This window comes from Cricetulus griseus, chromosome 2 (assembly GCF_003668045.3).
Source record: "Cricetulus griseus strain 17A/GY chromosome 2, alternate assembly CriGri-PICRH-1.0, whole genome shotgun sequence".
Classification (NCBI taxonomy): domain Eukaryota; kingdom Metazoa; phylum Chordata; class Mammalia; order Rodentia; family Cricetidae; genus Cricetulus; species Cricetulus griseus.
In genome coordinates, this window is record NC_048595.1 from 127,094,268 (window position 1) to 127,113,947 (window position 19,680).

The window sequence follows — 19,680 nt, forward strand, 5'->3', positions numbered from 1 at the left end:
CACATATTTTAGCCTTCCTATTTGAATGTGACACAGTGGATAACTGTAAAGAAACTTGCCATTTACAGATACTATTCCCTAATATTCCAATGTAATTGAGCTTAATTCTTGATGAAATTAATGTAAACTACAATAAACTGGTGAAGATTTTTATCAATAGTAATGGTATAGCTGATGATTTATTTAAAATATTTGTTTTCTTTGTAGAAATCTAAGAATTTAAGTCAGAGGCATTTTACTCACTGCTTAAAAAAAAAATGATCCTAAGGAACTTTGGGGGAGTTTTTAGGTGTTTTTTTTTTTTTTTAAGTGTTTCATTATAATTGTTTTCTTTCTTTTTAGCAGGTATTTGGGAGATCAAAGATGGGTAGAAAGGACTCTTCCACTACAAAACTTCCTGTTGATCAGTACAGAAAGCAAATTGGTAAGCACTGAGTGTCTGTGAATGGAAATGAAGAAAAAGATAGCTGTGTATGTTGATTAAGGAATACATTTTCTGTAATATATACTACTCACAAAAATAGAAAACAAAGAAATACCTTATAAGTTTTTAGGAGGAAAAGCAAATATAACCCTACTTCCTCATGAAGACTATACTTATTGTATTTGCTTTTCCCAGTGCTTTTGTGATTTTTAACAATTGAATAAAAACAAAAATATTACTACTTTTAAGAATAAATTCTGCTTTACACTAATTTACACATTCTCATTTAATATTATTCCCTTATATACATTTAAAATCTAATTCTGTTGTCTAATGATGGCAGTTATTTAGTTATTTCGGAATACTACATTAAAATATACTGAATAAAATATGAATGCCATATGTAGAACTGATCTTGGAAAGAAGAACTTTACAGGAGTCATAAGTGAAGACTTGAGAGACTAGATGCATAACCTTACTGATTAGAATCCTAAGAATATCCTTAGATACTAGGATAAAGCCCCTCAGAAAGATGGTCATCTAGAGAGAAGACAGCACAGGAAAGAGAAGGGAGTAGCCTGCTCTAAAGGCATGCTCTCTCTCTAAATGCACATGAAGTGTTTGCTTACATAGTACTCATGCCATGGGTAGAGCACAAGGCAAAAAACCTGAGTTTTTAGAGAATTTGTGGCTTAGGGTCATATTATTTAAAGAAAATGTAATAAAGAGAAAAGAGACACTAAATGACAACTTCCCCTTATCAACACACCATTCTCCTCCTCTTCTACCTCTACCTATTCTTTTTTAAACAAAAAGGTAATTAATTAATAAATCACCTCAAATAATTGAAGAATAAAAAAGAAATTTCAATTCAGTTCAGATAATTAAAATAACTGTACAACAATTATATGCATCTATTTTATAATATCCCCAAACACGAACTCCATAAATTAAAACTATTACAAAAAAGACATACAAAATAAAACAATAACAACAAATACAGAATTCATAGGCAATCAATAAATTTTCTATTTTGTATTATGTATAAATATATAAAATCTACATATATTTATATATATAAATACACATACCAATATATTTGGATATAGGGATGTCTATTAGAACATTCATTATTCCACATAATGAATAAATTTTATGTAGGCTAAATCCACATAAAATCTACTCATCAATTTTCTGTTCTACAATGTATAATATTATTAAATGTAGCCCATATTAGATCTTTAGATGCTGGGACTTGGTTCTGTTTGACTTACATATTCCTCATCCCTGTCCTTCAACTTGTATAGCAACCAAAGATATCTATTACTTCTTTTTATCATTGTCTTTTTGAGATTATACTGTAATTACATCTGTTGTGGAATATTAGTTGAAGATGTGTTACATTCCTTTATGCTGTGGAACATTGGTTTAATGATACAATGATGTATTGCATTGTTTATGTTGCTTTGGTTTAATTCTGTAAAGGTGTGTTACTTTGCCTGTCTAAAACACCTGATTGGTCTAATAAAGAACTGAATCCCCAAATAGCTGGGCAGGAGAAAGGATAGTCAGGGCTGGCAGGCAGACAGAATAAAAAGAGAAGAGAGAAAGAAGAGCAAGAAAAGGAGTTGGTGAGGAGGATTCCAGTGGCCAGCCCCCAAGCTACCCAGCAAGAAGAAAGGTATACAGAAATAGTGAAAGATAAAAGCCCAGAGGAAAAAAGGTAGATGGGATAATTTAAGTTAAGAAAAGCTAGCTAGCAATAAGCCAAGCTAAGGCCAGGCAGTCATAAGAAAGAATAAGTTTCTGTGTATTTATTTTGGGAGCTGGGTGAGATGAGAGTCAAAAGAACCTAAGAGTAAAAAGAGCAAACAACTACATACATAATTTATTTCTCCCTTTTCCCCCTCCAATTTCCCATATATCTTCTCTTGCTCTACTTCAAATTCATGGCTTGTTTCATTTTTTGCTATATACATATTACTTATTAACTTAGTTGACTCAAGTTACCAGACTGTGGGCAGAATGTAGGAAGATTCTTTGGCAGAATGCACTTGAATATCCTCTAGCCAATTTCCTATAGAGTGTCTGTTGTTTGAAACTTCATGAGGTGGGCTTCCACTATCCACTTTTCTTTCAGCATTGTGGTCTTCTGAGATATCTGCAAGAATTGTTGATTAAGCTCTTCTACAACATCATAGGGCTCCTCTCACCTGCAGATCCAAGCTCTTTCACATTCCTCCTACAAATTAATTCCAAAGGCCCCCAAAACTAATGAACAGGTTCACCGCAACCCAAATCCCTCTCCTGGTAACAATTGTCTGTTAGTGTCTCTTATTTCATTATTGCTGTGACAAAAGCAACTTAAGGAAGGGATTGAATCCCTGTTCAAGTTATACAGTCTGTCATGTAGAGGAAAGCATATTGGGATTGGTATGTAGTAGCTGGTCACATTGCATCCAAGTCAGAAAACAAAGAGGAATGAGCATTGCTCAAGTCTCATTCTTTTATTCAGTCAAAAAGCTCAGCCAGTGGTGCAGGACTGCACAGTTCATTATGGATATCCTTTCTTCAGTTAAATATTTCTGGAAACATCTTCACAGATACACCCAGAGGTCTGTTTTCATAGGGTGTCCAAATCTAGACAAGTTTACAATTAAAATTAAGTACAACTGTGGTATGAATACAGTTTGGTCAGTGTCAATGATATTTCAGATGTAGTATCAAATTTAGCCTTCCACTAATTTGTAAGTGAGTTTAGCATCTGTTTTCTTATAAATACAGGAATATTTTTTGTTTTATGATATCTTTGCTTAGTTTTGGAATATAAATTAAACCAGGTTAAAAATAAAATGTTTTCTACTACTTTTTTTTTGAAGAGTTTAAGAAGGATGCTCTTTTCTGAATGTCTGGTAGAATTCATCTTTAAAGGCATCCAGTATTTAGATGCTTTTAGTCATGGGACTTCTGATTACTGATTCAGCATCTTTATTTGTTATTTGTCTCTTTAGGGTTTCTATTTATATTTGATTCCTTCTTCATACCATGAGCCAAAAACTGTTTCTAGGAATATACCCATGTTTATATAAATACTCCCATTCTTCTAGTTACTCAGTTTGTTGACATATACTTATCTACAGTAGCCTGTTATGATTTTTTATGTTTGAGTTTGTTTTCTTTAATTTCCCCATCTTCATTTTGATATTTGTTCACTTTCCTCAGTTTAGAAACCCCCTACTCTCTTGTTAATGTTTTTTCTTACTGCATTTTAGTCTGTATTCCGTGCACTTCTTATCTAGTATTTATTATTCCTTCCTTCTGCTTATTTTGCATTTATTTAACTATATTTATCATTTTGAGCTATTTGGGGTTGCTTAGTTAGGATGATTCTTTTTAGTGCAAGTAGTTATTGCTTAAACACTACTCCATGCTGTGTCAGTCCATTTTCTGCTGCTTTAACAAACCTAAACTAAAGCCAATAGTATGTATAGAAGAAAGGTTCAGAAAGTTATGCACTGGCTTTCATCTTGTGTGTGTCTCCCTGATGTTTCTTAACATACCATCAGATACTGTTAGAAATTGAGGGAAATTCTATGCTAGCTAGTCTGTGTTTGTGTTCTTATAGTCTCCGGTCCCACTGTGAATCCATTTAGATGATTCTGCATAACTCTAACTACCTCCTTCCTCCAAATATTAGTAGCATTTGGATTGTGAATAACATTTCAGTGTGAATTTCAAACTGTGACACCCACTTTAGTGCATGTTATTAATTTGTTCATTTTCATGTTTCACAGTATGTTTCTTTCAACCAGTGATTATTTAAGAGTTATTTACTTTTACATCATATTAGTGAATTTTCCCATTTGGCTGTGTAACTGGATGTCTAATTTCATTGTACTCAGAAAAGATATTTTTAGTGAGTTTAGTATTCTTATGTTTCTTAAATTTTGTTTTGTGCTCTAGTACATCCTAGAGAATGCTAGCATGCCCTCAAAAAATGTGTAATCTGTTACTACCAGATTAGATACTCTGTATTCATCTATGAGGTGCATTATCTAACTCCAGTATTACAGCTTGTTGCTCTATTGATAAATAAAACTGTGTACTGACAATATATTATTTCCTTTTCATAGTAATCTCCCTGATTTCATGATGTTTGTATACCATCTATCTGTCTGACTGTCTATCTATCTATCATCTATGTATCAATCTATCTATATATTTATCCATCCTTCCAGCTACCTATCTACATCCACCCATGCATTCATAGATCATGCGTATGTATATATGCATATACTTTAAAGTTTTCTACATATAAAATATGCCTCTTAACCCATAGGATTCATAATATATGGATTAAACTAAGCTTAGAATGAAGATACATTAAAAATTGTCTCTGACCTTAACATGAGTAGGGTTAGTTTATTACCATCATTTTGTGAACAGTACAGCATTATATAGACTTTGTACTGCATTATGGACTAAACAAAATTTAGAGAGATGTTTTGAGATGTACTGCTGACAGCATCTGAGTTCCTGGATGTGAGCATCTATTGAGGGTCCTGGAACCACCCTCTGAAGACTAAGGATGTATGTATAATAACTACATTATTCTTTTGAATTGGCTCATTTATAAGTACATCATGACGTTTTTCATCTGTCACAGTTTTTATAAGGTTTATTTTTGTCAGATGTAAGCCTAGCCACTCCTGTGCTTATCCTCTGGCTGGCTCAATTGCTTTCTCTCTCTCTCTCTCTCTCTCTCTCTCTCTCTCTCTCTCTCTCTCTCTCTCTCTCTCTCTCTCTTGTACTTTCCCTCCCTCCCTTGTTCTCCCTCTTCAATATCCTTTTTCTCTCTTTCTGTAATGATGCAGCTTATATATCATTATATCCAAAGTGACTCTCCTCTTGAAGCAATTTAGTGTGACTCTTAGAAGTCTCCTCAGCTATTTGTTTCTTTATTGGTACATTTAATCTATTTATAGTTAAAATAATTGTCAATAGAACAGTAATTACTTTTGCCATTTGGTTGTTTTCTTTTTTCTTTTTCATTTTTCCTGCCTTTCTGTTTCTGTGCAGTCTGATGATATTTTTAATGCTACAATCTTTATCTTTTTTGTATCTACTATTTATGTTTGTCTCTGGTTGCCCAGAAGTTTACATGAAATGTAAATGTCAAACTACAGCTGGCAACAACTTAAATTCATAAAAAAAAAAATGTGAAGAGTGTTTTCTGTGTTACCAGGTTTTGATAGAAGTCTTCTTCTATGTAGTCAATTGTGGTAGCTTATGTTTAGGTACAACACTACTTATACTAATTATTATTTTCAGATGTATATTGTATGATATACATATATATATGTATATATATATATATATATATATATATATTTAAATGCCTCTGTTAAGGAAGAATTAAAATGTTCTAAAATTATGACTTTTCTATTTTTAATTAATTTCTATCATTTTGTTGTTTAACATTGAAAAATTAATATTTATTTTTATTTTATTATCCCATTTCTCTTATGACTTAAAAATGTGTTTGAAAAGTTTTTCTTTTCTGGCTGTTTTTTTTTTTTTTTGTTTTAAAGTAGAATTCAGAATCCCCCTTTTAGCTTTTGTTTAATTCTCAAGCATGTTTCTTATTCTTCATTTTAACTTGGACTTCAATATTTTGGTTTTATATTTGTATGCATAGTAGCTTTATTTTGGGGCAAACAAACTTTCTTTCTAACATTAATGGTAAATGAAAGTTTTTTTATTTTTCCAGTTTCATTTTATATTCATTTAAAGTTAATTTTCTTTACTAGTGAGCACTCTGTTCACATCTCAGAAATATTTGGATTATATCTGTTCATTCTTAATTATTTACAAACCTAAATTTCTCTCTCTTTCTTAGTTTTTTTTTTTTTTTTTTGATGCAAACTGCATCAAAAAAGGCTTTATTGTAGTTTAACGAGCTAACCCCATGTTAGCTCGGGTCTTTCATCCATCCACTATGGCGGATGGCTAAAAAGACACCTGGAAACCTCTGTGAAGAGATCTTATAGGGCAGCATAAGGGGAGTGTCTAGGGGTATGCACAGGCTCAGGATTGGTGTGCCTCCAGGCTTGGAGGGCTTGCCTTGTGTTGATTGGTCAACTGGTTGTTATGTTATGACCCATAGGCCCTTCCAGGGTGGTTGCCATGCTCTGCACTGAAATTCTGAATAGGACCCTTGTCTGTGTTACTGTGCTGTCTGTCCAAGTTTCACATTTGTGCTGTACGACGGATCTTGGGAGTTTTTGTTATTCCCCCCCTTTTTTTTTTCTGTCACATTGGATTTAATGAAATTTAATGTTTTCCAACTTTTTGACCATATTGAGTATGCTTTTTATTTCTCATATATAATTACTTGTATGTATTAAATTTTAGTATTCTTGAAGGCAGATGTTCTTATTTTTACTTGTATCTATAGTGTTATTCACAGGAGGTATGTAATCAAAATTTGCTTACATATAATTTTTATTTTTGAGATTATAATTGCAATATTTCTCCCTCCCCTTTCTTCCTTGAAAACCCTCCTGTTACACTTACCTTGCTTTCTTTCAAATTCATGACCTCTTATTTCATGAATTGCATGCATGTATGTATGCACATATATATTTCTAAGTATAGCCTGCTCCATCTGTATATTACTTATATGCATGTTTTCAGGGCTGTGCATTGGTGTTGGATAACCAGTAGGTATTCACTTTCCTACGTAAAATGACACCGTATGCTTCCTTAAAGTTAAAAATAATATGCATATAATAGTAAAATAGAGAAGATGATTTGTCCTGCTTTCATCATTCCTTAGAAGACTGTAGTTCTGTGTGAAGGGTTGAGGCCTTGTGGGCTTTCCTTTTCCACTTTGGTGTGTCATTGTTATTGTCCTTGTCTGTTTAAATAGACTTGCTAAAAGATGTAAAGTTTGTGAAATTTTTGTCTTTCACCATGCTTAGCCATTTTTTGTTTTCCTTTAGTATCACAAATCTTAGGGATTGCTTCTTTATAAGCTTTGAAATTATGCTATGGCCTTTGCAGTGTTTGATTAGTTTCAATATGTTCTGCCCAGCACTGAAAATTGCTGGAATTATCTCTGTGACATCATTAAATTAAAAGTTTGGCCTGAGATTTACATGTTTAGGAATTAATTTACCAGGTTCTTTGTTATAATCCAGATGTCTGTAAAATTTTGAAAGAATTCTTTTTGAAATTTTACTATTATATGCATATTATTTTTAACTTTAAGGAAGCATACAGTATCATTTTACATGACTTGCAATAGCTAAAGTTGTATATGTTTATTGATCAATGTTTCAAATTTTTCTTGTTATGTAATAATATCAACTTTATTATTTTAAATAGATATTTTCTTATGAGTATTTGTAGTTTTGTTTATATTTATTTATTTATTTATTTATTTATTTATTTATTTATGGTTTTTTCGAGACAGGGTTTCTCTGTGTAGCTTTGGAGCCTATCCTGGCACTCGATCTGGAGACCAGGCTGGCCTCGAACTCACAGAGATCTGCCTGCCTCTGCCTCCGAGTGCTGGGATTAAAGCCATGCACCACCAACGCCTGGCTAGTTTTGTTTATCTTTAAGATATCAAAATGCACATTGTTTGCTGATATATCCACTGGAGTTTCCTATAGATATCCTAAGAAAAACTGTTGAGTGTTGCTTTCAGAGGGAACTTCTGCAGTTACATGTATTATGTACATATTAAATTCTACTGTACATACAATAAAAAGTCATATGGCAGTTCATATGACAGTTAGGAGATTATGTAACAAATTGTCTTGCTCTTATTTTTAATTCTGGTAGTATGAGAAAAATTATAAAATATTTTGGGATTTTTGAATAAACGAGGAGGGATTTGAAGCAGTTGAAAATTATCCTAAAAATGTTGAAGGCAAGATAAATGTCTTTACTGTTGATTAACAAATATTACTTTTCAGTACTTTTGGCATGGTGCAAATAACTCATCTTCCAATAATTCATTTGAGTAATTAAATTTAGATTGCAAATTATTCTTTTCAAATATTTTGACTGTTATCTCTCTTCTTTTCTATTGTATCTTAATTGGTGTGGTCTATATAAATGGACAATAAATTATATATCTTTGTAATAGAGATCAGACAGTGAATAGAAGTTGGTATTCATCCCAGACAGAATTATGATTGAATGTATTTGAAAGATTAAAGCACTGAATTTACTTTTTTTCTAATTAAAGGCAATTAAAGATTTGCAGACACAAATAAAAGACAATGAATTGAGGACTAAGTGTAGGAGCAAGTCCATTTGCAGGTGAAAGGGTGTGCCTTTGAAGCAGAACCAGCTGTATTTTCATCACAAGAATAACAGTGTAGGAAGCTTTTCTGTGTGTGTGTGTTTGATAGCATAATGTAGTCATAAGCGGCTTATGCAGTATTCAGAAAATACAGAGCATTAATGTGTAAAGCAGTGAAGGCAGAGGAAGACCAGGCTGCCTGCCACATGATGATAATGAACATGGCCAATGTGAAGTAGAAAGAAAAAACAGTTTACTTCTTAAAGATGACCATTGAAAAACAGTCACCAGATAGTCACATGATAATGAACCTGAGCAACCACCCAAACAAAGGCAAAGACACAATCTCCTTTCTGGCCAGAGGTAAAGAATTGAATAGGATAGAGCTAAAGGCAGTTGTCTAGCTTTGTTTATTTGTTTGTTTTTACTAAACCAAGGCAATTTCTACTTAAAGCTCTGTGATATTAAAAACAAATACGACTTTAAGTATGAAATAATTCATTACACATAGATTTTATATTGATTTAGAGCATCATATGAATTACTGTATCCTTTCCTAAATGTGATATGAGGAGTGATTACAGATAATTAGGTTAGTATTAAAATTTATGATTTTACTAAGAATATTTTGAGTATATATATTTTTTAAATATTTGTTTCTTTTTAGGAAAAATGCTTGTTTTTAAATATATTTTAATGTTACTGAAAATTTTAATAATATTTTATTAATTCTTTGATAATTTCATACAATATATTTTGATTGTCTTTACCCCATTAACTTTTCTTCTCCCTTCACCTCCCTACCTACCAAACTTCCAGTTTTCTTCTGTATTCATTTCTTTATCTATGTACACTGACTAGTTGAGTCTGGGTCTTTATATTTCTTATCCTCTGGTGAAAGAAGAAGTTTCTCTGATGAAGGTTGATACATACACTGACCTATGGCTGTATCAATAAGTCATTAGGAGTTGTTTTGATACTTGTCCATTTAGCAGAATAATAGTATTGATTTCTCCCCATGGACCTATAACCTGTTTAGCAGTAAGTTCTTGGTTCCATTAATAGTGCTAGATATGGTTTCTATCTAATGGAGGTGGTCTTATATCCATTAAAAAGTTATTGGTGACTGCCATAACATTTATTCCACCATTGATCCAGTGTGTCTGTCTTTAAATATACATAATGAAATTATGTCATTTGTAGAAAAAAGGATGGAGCTGAAGATTATTATGTTAAGTGGACAAGATGGCTCAGTGGAAAGATACTTGCTACCACACCTAGTGACTTGAGTTTGATACCTGGGATCTACATTGTGGAATAAGAGAACTGTCCTCTATGAACTCCACACATGCACTGTAGCTCATGTAAACACACAGAACAAATAAATGAAGAAAAACTTTTAAAAGAGTATCAGAATTATATTGCAGAAATGAAGGTAAAGAAATTGTTAAGACATAGAGTTGGAAAGAAAATTATGTGTTTATTATTGAGTATAGAGAAATAATGCAGAGTGTGCTAAAATGCTTACAGTCTGTTGAAATAACTGGAAGGAATAATTGGAAGGAAGAATTTATTTTGCTTCGTGGTTTCAAATGGTGTAGTCTATAGTCTTTTCATTCCAAGCCCATAATGAGCTTTCAAGACAGCAAGAGTATGTCATAGAGACTTACTCACCTGCTGACTGACAGAAATCAGACAAGGGTAAAAGAACCAGGTCTAATCTTGGAAAGCTTGACTCCAGTGACCTACTTCTTCCAGGTATATCCAACTTCCTGAAGTGTCTAACACCTCCCAAACAAAATAAGAGCACCACCTGAGAGCCAAGCCTTTAGTACACTTCATATTCAAATGATAACAGAGGTCTCCGAATGACTTTTTCCATAAATAGGATAAATATTCATATTATATATTTGTGCATGATGTATATGTATATTTAACCCGTGAGTTGGCAACCTATAACTAAAAGCAGAAAAACATGTGATAACTCACAAAAATCAGTGATATCATCTTAATTGGCTGGAATTATCAGTTTATTGTTCCCTATATACAACTTAAGCAATTGTCTGAGAAATACTCTGGATATTTATTCACATTTATTTATTGTTATTGGTGCTTGGAGATTAAATCCAGTGCCTTGTGCATGCTAAACATTTATGTAATCACTAAGCTGTATTATCCAGCCCAGTTGTATTATTAACATATTCAAAATCAAATGCAAACTTAATGTTCCACATATAAAAATCTAGATTAGCTAGTTTCGATAACTTAAGTACTCTAAAAACAGGGATGTAGGATTTCTGTCTATTATGGTTTTCACAGAGATGTGAGCATGTTTCTGTGAAGCTATAAATATCTACTGTTTGTATACATATGAAGACAACATCTGTAACTACAGCATTAGGAATGGGCATGCATGAGGATTGTTGTCTATGTTCAAGGCCAGCTTAGTCTACATAACAAGACACTGTAAGATAATAAAAAGTGTACCTGTTAAAAGTTTCTCTGGCTATGATAGAAAGATAGTTTGAGTTTCAAGAACTTAGTAGATGGTCCGTGAATATTCTCGTTATAAACGTATTTGTAGTATATGCGGGCGCATGCCATGGACCAGAAGGTGAATGGGAAATTAATGCCAGATGTGTTGTTTGGAGATGTTACCGATGAATACTAATTTTAATAACATCCATTTTAAAGGCACTTTTAGATGTTTGTATCCACTTCAATGATAATCGAGAAGTTTTGTTCTGTAAAAGACTCTAGGTGAAATAGAGAACTCAACCAATGCTTTTATGGCACCAACCACAAGTTGAGTGGTAAATTCTTCCTGTTACATTGAGTCTAATACCTATCTGCTGCATGTTATGATGAAGCACTATATAAAATAATGATTATTACTTAGTAGTCATGTTTAAAGTCATCATTCATACTTGTTTTTCTCTGTTATTACCCTACAATTCTTATAAGGCCTATAGGAGATGAGTGAGAGTGTTTTCTTTCTGCTTTTATCTGTGATCTTCACATTTCTTTCAAATTTTCATCAGAAATGTGCTTGGTAACCGTGAGTGGAGAAGGTATGTCACCACTTTCATTGTTCCGAACTGTTTATATCTCAGCAGGACTAATGCAAGAATAACTTGACTGTTGAGATGTGAAATCAGAATGAACACTTGTCAAGTTTTTTTCTTCTTTTTTTCCAGCAAAATTAAACGTTACCAATTTAATGTGGGTCAGAATCATGTTTTTCTGCTAATTACTTATTTAAATTTAGAACATTTGATGTGCATTTTTTTTTACAATGACTCTTTTCTACATCATTGAACCCCATCAACAAATAATAGTTACTAAACTTCTGCAGGTAGGTGCAGAGTGACTGCTCCCCAGCAGTGTGAAAACAGGCGCTATTTAGGAGCTAACATGGAGCCCTTTAGCCAGAGGAGAAACACTTGTGTGTGTCCAATGAACTCAACTGTAGCACTTCTCCATCACTACTGTTAATTTACCTCACTTCTCTGCCATTTCTACCTCTAAATACTATGTTTAAAAGTACTTTTGAATCATTAGCAGACACATTAAGAAGCAGATGTATTTCCCATTCAATTTTTATGACATCCTTTAGTTTAGATCAGCTGCTTTCAGATTTATGTGAGTGTGAGTAGGATGGAAAAATGGAGTGAGATATCATTTAGATAAGGAAAATGAGGGGATAAGTGCTGGAAACTGGCCTCTGAGAGCAAAGGGGTGAGGTGAGAGTAAGAAAGCAGAATGAGGCTGTGAAATAGGCTATATTTAACTGCTGGTTAGAATGCTACATTATAGTTTTGTACTTAAGACTGCTCCTACTTGCTTCCTTTAAGAGATTTTTTTTATATACATATGTTTCTTGATAATCCTTTTGTTGTGAAATCTATCCTTTTTTTCTGAAGCTGAGTACTGCTTTTGTAGCTTGTCAGTGAGGTCACCAGATGGTACACCAAAACCAGAAATTTTGTGACACTAACTCAATGCTGCTTTTTTTTTTTTTTTTTTGCTTTGGCTGTGAAATGTGGTAAAGAAGATTGAGTGTCATATCTAAATGTCACTATCCTCTGTCTTACTTAGTCATGTCTGTTCTGTCCTCTGGTGAAAGGAATGAAAGTTAGTCAGATTTTGTTTTAATGAATTTAGGAAGTTTAAAGTCAATTGCTTATAGATTCCTCTTTTAGTCTCAGAGAAAAATGACCAAATAGTTCTTAAGTTAATCATTTGAATTAGTCATTTAATGTATCCACATTATTATAAATTTAACAGGAGTTATTTTTTAGTTGCTAAAGCAATTTATTTAATGTTTGATTATATATAATTATATAATTATGCATACATATGGTTATATATAATCATATAATTACATATATTCATTTACTATTACCTTTGTTTCAAAAAATATACTTATTGTGAATATTTATTTTCTAAAAGATAAGTTATAATTTTTTTGACATTCTGTGCATCAAATCAAGATGTCTGTCAGAGTCACCCTCTGAGAAGAATCAAAGGATACTGGTCTGTAAGTGATGTTTATGGTAATCTCACCTGTGAATTTCCATGTAGTTCTCTGCCCATGTTTTACATTATGTAAACATTCTTTGACATTTTATAGGCGACTATGAAATTTGAATTATACATAAGCATAACTCATTGTCTGAAACTGTTTCTTTCTAGGTAAACAGGATTATAAAAAAACCAAACCTATTTTACGAGCAACCAAATTAAAAGCAGAAGCAAAGAAAACTGCAATAGGCATAAAGGTATACTTCTGTGTGATAAAGTTATAACTTGATGTATGTATGCCAGTTCATTTTATACAACTGTGTAGTGTGAGTGTTGAATTCTGAACATCTTAAGCTAGTTCAATTTCAATAAAGTGTCAGAAGTGAAGGTTTTGTAAAATAATTTACTTATTTGAAAACATCATTTCTATCTTGAAATTTTGAGGACTCTTAAAATAACAGTTATAATTAAAGTATGTAGTATCTACAGTACATAGAAAACAAGTTTCTCCTAAAGCTATTATATTAGCTATTATAACTGCTGTTCAAACAGTTCAGTCATGTATACGGCTTAGTCAGACCCTTGACATATGAATCTCACTATACATTTATTTACATTGTCAGAATACAACTGTCTTTTTATTGTCTCTAGAAGTCTGTATAATGAAATTCTAATGACATCTTCAAACTTGTCCTTTTGGCAAACCAGTGTTTATCTGCTTATGAGAGATAAGTGCAACCAAGAAGAATGTTAATGGATATTAGTCCAATGTGCTAACAAAACCAAAATTATTTTATTGATGTTCATATCAAATGCTCACCAAGTATTTAGAATGAAGTAAACTAGTTAGGAAAATCCATTTGGAGCCAATACTACCAAGTATGTAAAGTAAAAATGACCAATACAAATATTTTATTTAAATATTAAACTGTTAAAAGAAGATTTGGGCTTTCATCTGGCAGATAAAAAAATCAATTTTTCTAAGTTATAGCTTATAACAAATGCCAAGGTATTACCAGCAATCTGTAACAGCTGTTGAACTGCCAGATGATATATTTGGTTATCTTCCAGAACTTGCTATTATGATCATGAAACACTGCCTTCCTTTTGCCCCCGGTTGCTGATTGCTGTGTGATACACTGTTTTCACAACACAATCTCCTAAGTTAAGGTTGTGTGGCAGGTCTTAATGAAAACAAAAAGATTTTTTTGTTTAAAAGTGATTTATGTTTTTAGTTTTTCTTTCATAATTCACATATAAAAGATATTCTATGGCACGGGTTTTAAAAAGCAATGCTTAGGTTTTATTTTCTGTTTGGTCACATGGTGATTGACTCTCATAATAGGGACAATTTTAACATTATCCTCCAAGGAAACAGTTAATATTTGCTTTTATGTATCACAACATACTAGGGATTTATCAAGGAAATGTTAACAAAATATATCACTAAAATAATTTAATGAATTGTTGTATATTAAGATTATTGAAATAATGAAGCCTTTCATGTTTATATATTACATTTTTATGTACACCCCTTATTTGATTTGCCATTGCACCTCTTGGTTTTGCTTTGAGGAAGTAACTGTGTTCTGATTATAAGTTAAAGTAGTTTACAATGCTAGTCGCTAATATCTGTTTTAAAAACTATAAAGAATTCCCCTTTCTTAGCTTTCTTTACAATAAAGGTATACACAAAAAAGTGTTTAATATTAGAGTATAGAACTATTTGAATAACCTAGCATAGCATTCTAATTGGTGAGCTTTGAGAAACAAAGACTTTAACTACATTTACAAAAATGTGTGGTCAGAGGCCATACCATGATATAAAATGTTTAAGAATCAGAACCATGAAGGTGTCTTGCATTTCAAATTAGTTTGCCCTGTCAAACTTTGATTGCCTTGTCATTTTGCCATAGTATTTTAAATAACAGAGTTTCCTTCAGCAATTGTGTTTTAATGCTTTTTAATTTCCCTGGTGAGTGATTTTATCCATAATGATAATGTCAGAGAAGCAACTGAGAACTAATGAACATCAAACATGTTTAACTCTTATCTAGTTGATACAGGATGACCATAATGTCATATTGTTACTACTTTTGAGTGAGTCAGAGTAGTTATACTCTTCAAATAATATGACTCTACAGAAAATATGAACAGGTACATGGAATACAAAAAGAAAACCAATGACAACAAAACTGAGTATGCCATAAAAGGTCTGAGATCACATCTGTTGTAGCCCTCACTGTTGGCATGAGGGATGTGACTAAATCTGAATAGAGGATACTAAATCTGTATCCTTCACCTCAGAGCTGTCAGCAGAACTAAAAAGTATAGGGAGAATATAGAGCATTGAACCATGTCTAAGGCATCTGTAACTAGTAAGTGTTAGGGAAAATCCAAAATTAGCCAAATCTAGTTTGTATAAATAAGACCCCTGAATAGTTTTAAGAGTCTTGCTTACATTGGCTGCTCTTGTGTTGTGTAGCCATTATGATACATAGTGCTCCTGGATTTTCTGTGAAGTTCGTATTATGGTTATTAGTGACTTAAAATCTTTAAACCATCACACACTTTTAATATGCTTACTATGAAAGTCATATCAGTACTACTTAATCCAGTTTTACTTACACATCACTATGAGCTATTACAATATTATAGAGCCTCTGGAAAGAGGTGAATAAGATGTGATTGTCTTCAAAAGATTGTTATACTGGAAATCACCTCCAGATTGAATTACTATGTTAAACCAAGTGCACTGAGCCTTGGGATGATAAGTTGAGATGTAGGCATTTGCCCTTTAGGCTTCTGGCTGGCACCTTGTTCTAAATATACAGTTGAGTAGTAGAAATGTTTTGGAGGAACAATGAATGGTTTCAGCTTAAAATATAATTATTTTATTGAAAATAATTTTATACAATATTTTCTGATTATAGTTTCCCCTCACCCAAATCCTCCAAGATCCTCCCCAACTCCAACTCCCTTCCCATCCAGATCCATGCCCTTCTGGCTCTTGCTAGAAACTAAACAGGCTTCTAAAGCATAATAAAATAAGACAAAACAAAAACAGAAAAACTGTAATAGGACAAAACAAGCAGAAGAAAAAGAATCAAAGAAAAAGCAGAAGAAACGCATATAGAGACACATTTGTTGTTCATATCACTAAAACTCTTATAGAATGCAGATACCTGTGTTCTCCAACATGTAGAAGAATACAGATCTTCATTTGCTGATTTTAAAGGTCTATTAGAAAAATATAGCCGTCACAGAAAATAAGGATAGAAAACTTAGCATCTCCACATCAATCAAATATTCAGTGTCAGGCAGACCCTGCCAGCATCCCTTGGGAGGAACAGCTTGAAATGTTGCTGTTCTTTTTGTTATTTCTGGTTTAAATCTGAACAGCAGCCAAATCATGGAAAGGGAGTCATATGCCTACAGGTGTCTAAGGTTGTAGTCACAGCCTCCAGCACCCCGAAAGCTTCATTTCCAGATTTGACTGTGGCATGAAACTTCCAGTTATCTTCCATGGTGTTTGCCTCCACCAAACAGCATTTTGAAGGAAAGTGTTTGTGACATCACCCTCAGTGTTTTTTAAGTCATTTGCTTGTCACACACAGACCAGATAGCACTGAAGCACAGGGGGTTTTCTATGTATAATCTCTACTTTCTACCCTTAACATTCTTCTTAATACCTCTGAATATCCTGAACAAATTTCATGAGGGAATGACAAGTTGTCTGAAGGATAGTGAATGGAAAAGAACAAATTAAGAGTGGTTATCAGTAAGATGAGAAACACAGCCTTGAACCAAGAATAAAAATTCCATTCTCTCATTGAGCTGATATAAGTGATGGCTGTTGTTGATCGGTTGTGTTGTCCACTCTACAAAGCAGATGGAGTTTGTGGTCATGTCACTTGTTTATTACCTCCTCTTAAAATTAGTAGCCATTTAACCAGATGGGCCTGGGAGCACAGCTGTGGCTATGGGAAAATAAATGAAACCTGTCTCATGCTGCCATGCCCTTTGGAGATGCCAATGTGTACCAGCCGTAACAAAGAATAATTCACTTTCACTTGACATTACATTGATATATTAGATTTTAAAAATCAAGTTCCACAAAAATTATTGACACAGTTTTCCACACTGTACTTTCTATCAATATTTATTTTTCATAGTTTTGATATCTAAATAAATGTAATCAAGAAACTGAAAATCTGTACATAATGTGTTTGTGTTTTCAACATTCACTCGAAATTTCATGTTGATTATATGTCAAATTCATTTTAATAATTTTTTAAAGTTTAATAGGTGGCACATGTTGAATTATTTATTTTACATTAATATGAAATTAAAATATATCCATACAAGTGCAAATGAATTGCTTCCCCATGAAACAATGCCAGGTAAGAGATACAATACAAAAGCAAAATCAGTAGGGCATTTTAATTTTTTTGGAATCTGAACTTGACTCTGTTCTTTTTTCTGTGCAGTAAGAAAACATGTTAGTATTGAGAAACTTACTTTGTAAAACAGACATACCCACACATACATATATACACCCACATTGATATTTTTGGAGGAAAATGTACTTTTATCATATGTTAAATTTTACACATTATTTGGTCTAAATGATTGATATAATCGACATCAAAATACCAAAGTTAGCATACAATCCCTATCTTCAGAGCTAAGATGAATCACACCAGCTTATACATCATGAGCTCAGAGTTCATTTTTGTAACCCACAATGTAAGTTACAAAGTTTAGAGTTCTAAAAAGTAGAGTGTATAGCCAGGCATGTTGGCACAGAACTGCAATCCCAGCACTTCACCTGGAGACTGAGGTAGAAAGTGCAAGAGCTGGAAGCCAGGCTCAGTCATTAAACAAGAGGCCAATTTATCTCAAACAACCAAAAAAAAAAAAAAAAAAAAAAAAAAGGATGAGGATAGAAGGATACAGAGAGAGAAAAGAAAAAAGAAACAAAGCTGAATTAGAATTAGTGTAAAAGAGGCCATGAATTTGAAAGAGAGCAGGGAGGGGTATATGGGAAGGTTTGGGAGCAGGAAGGAAAGGGAGACATTTTGCAATCCTATTATTATCTAAATAAAATGAATATTATGTTTATATAGGATCTATTTTGTGGAATCAGTGATCACAGGCATTTTTTCCCAATAGAAAATAGAATGATGATTTGTAAAATATCTTATGGTAAGTGATATCACTAATAAATAATAGAATACTTAAAAATAGTTACATGTACTCAATGGGAGTAAGCGCAAACTACATTGATTGCACTTAAAATTTTGAAAATTAAGAAAATATATTAAAACAATAAATTTAAATTTTATCACCAGAAAAATCTTAATAGAAAGGCCTCACCCACTATGTGCTTGCTCTTGCAATATGTATGTTATTATGAAGAATAGATTTCTTACTAATAATTATTGAATTGACATTATTTAGCCTACACCATGGAGTGATAGTTATTGTATCTGATGAAGCTGATCTTTCTTCATTAGCTCAGGTCTACTGTTTTCTCTTCCCCCAGGAAGTTGGCCTCATGCTTGCAGCTATCCTGGCCCTACTACTGGCTTTCTATGCTTTCTTTTATCTCCGACTCTCCACGAATATTGACTCTGATCTGGACCCAGATGAAGATTAGATGAGCAGCAATCAATAAAGGAAGGGAAATAATTCTGATAAGAGCATCCTTGGGGACAAATATTTTGCCAATTTCCCAAACTAGAACACTTTTAATATTTTCTTCTTGGTACTGTCAGTTTGCAGAAATATCTTTGTACCTAGTGGCTTGAAGTATCTATCTGGAGACATATCCAGCAATCTAGAGTCATGCATGCTACTCGATACTTTGTAAATCATTCTGCTCTGGCTGATACCCTATTCTTGATACATTTGGATAAAATGGATAACATAGTTTTCAGATATCTTCCCAATTTACATGTATATCTTCGTTACAAATCACTAAATCTGTTTTATTCTATGTATATTGTAAGAAAAAGTATCCACTGTCATTTGCAGAAGCATACTTTAAATCATATTCACAACCTAAGAATAAAACAAAAGTAATGGTAAATTTTTATTTTACAAAGAAGCATGCTTTCTTTCCAGACATATTTTATTTCATTAAGGAAACTATCTGCACATACATCCACAGAAATCTTTTCCTTCCTTGCCAACTGTCAGTGCACATGTGCTTCGTCAGAAATGGCACCTGGATAACAGAAGCTCAAAGAGTCACATATGTCCCTAAAGTAGAATTCCTTTTCTCTTGGGCTGCCCGAACTGGTGTAAATAGAAAGTTCAGTTGATCTTGATTTTAATTAACTTATTACCCCATTAATATAAAATTGGAATTCTATATTAATTAGGTTGTTCTGTCTGCCTGCAGTATTAG

The 19,680-nt window shown here is 32.8% G+C and overlaps 1 protein-coding gene across 1 annotated transcript; it reads left to right on the forward strand.

Moving 5' to 3' along the window:
* The first annotated feature begins 363 nt into the window (after window positions 1–363).
* On the forward strand, window positions 364–18,927 carry Triqk (triple QxxK/R motif containing). The gene is made up of 3 exons (XM_035439047.1): window positions 364–424; window positions 13,437–13,522; window positions 18,814–18,927. The coding sequence occupies exons 1-3, from the start codon at window positions 364–366 to the stop codon at window positions 18,925–18,927; spliced, it is 261 nt and encodes an 86-aa protein (XP_035294938.1).
* Window positions 18,928–19,680: the final 753 nt, after the last annotated feature.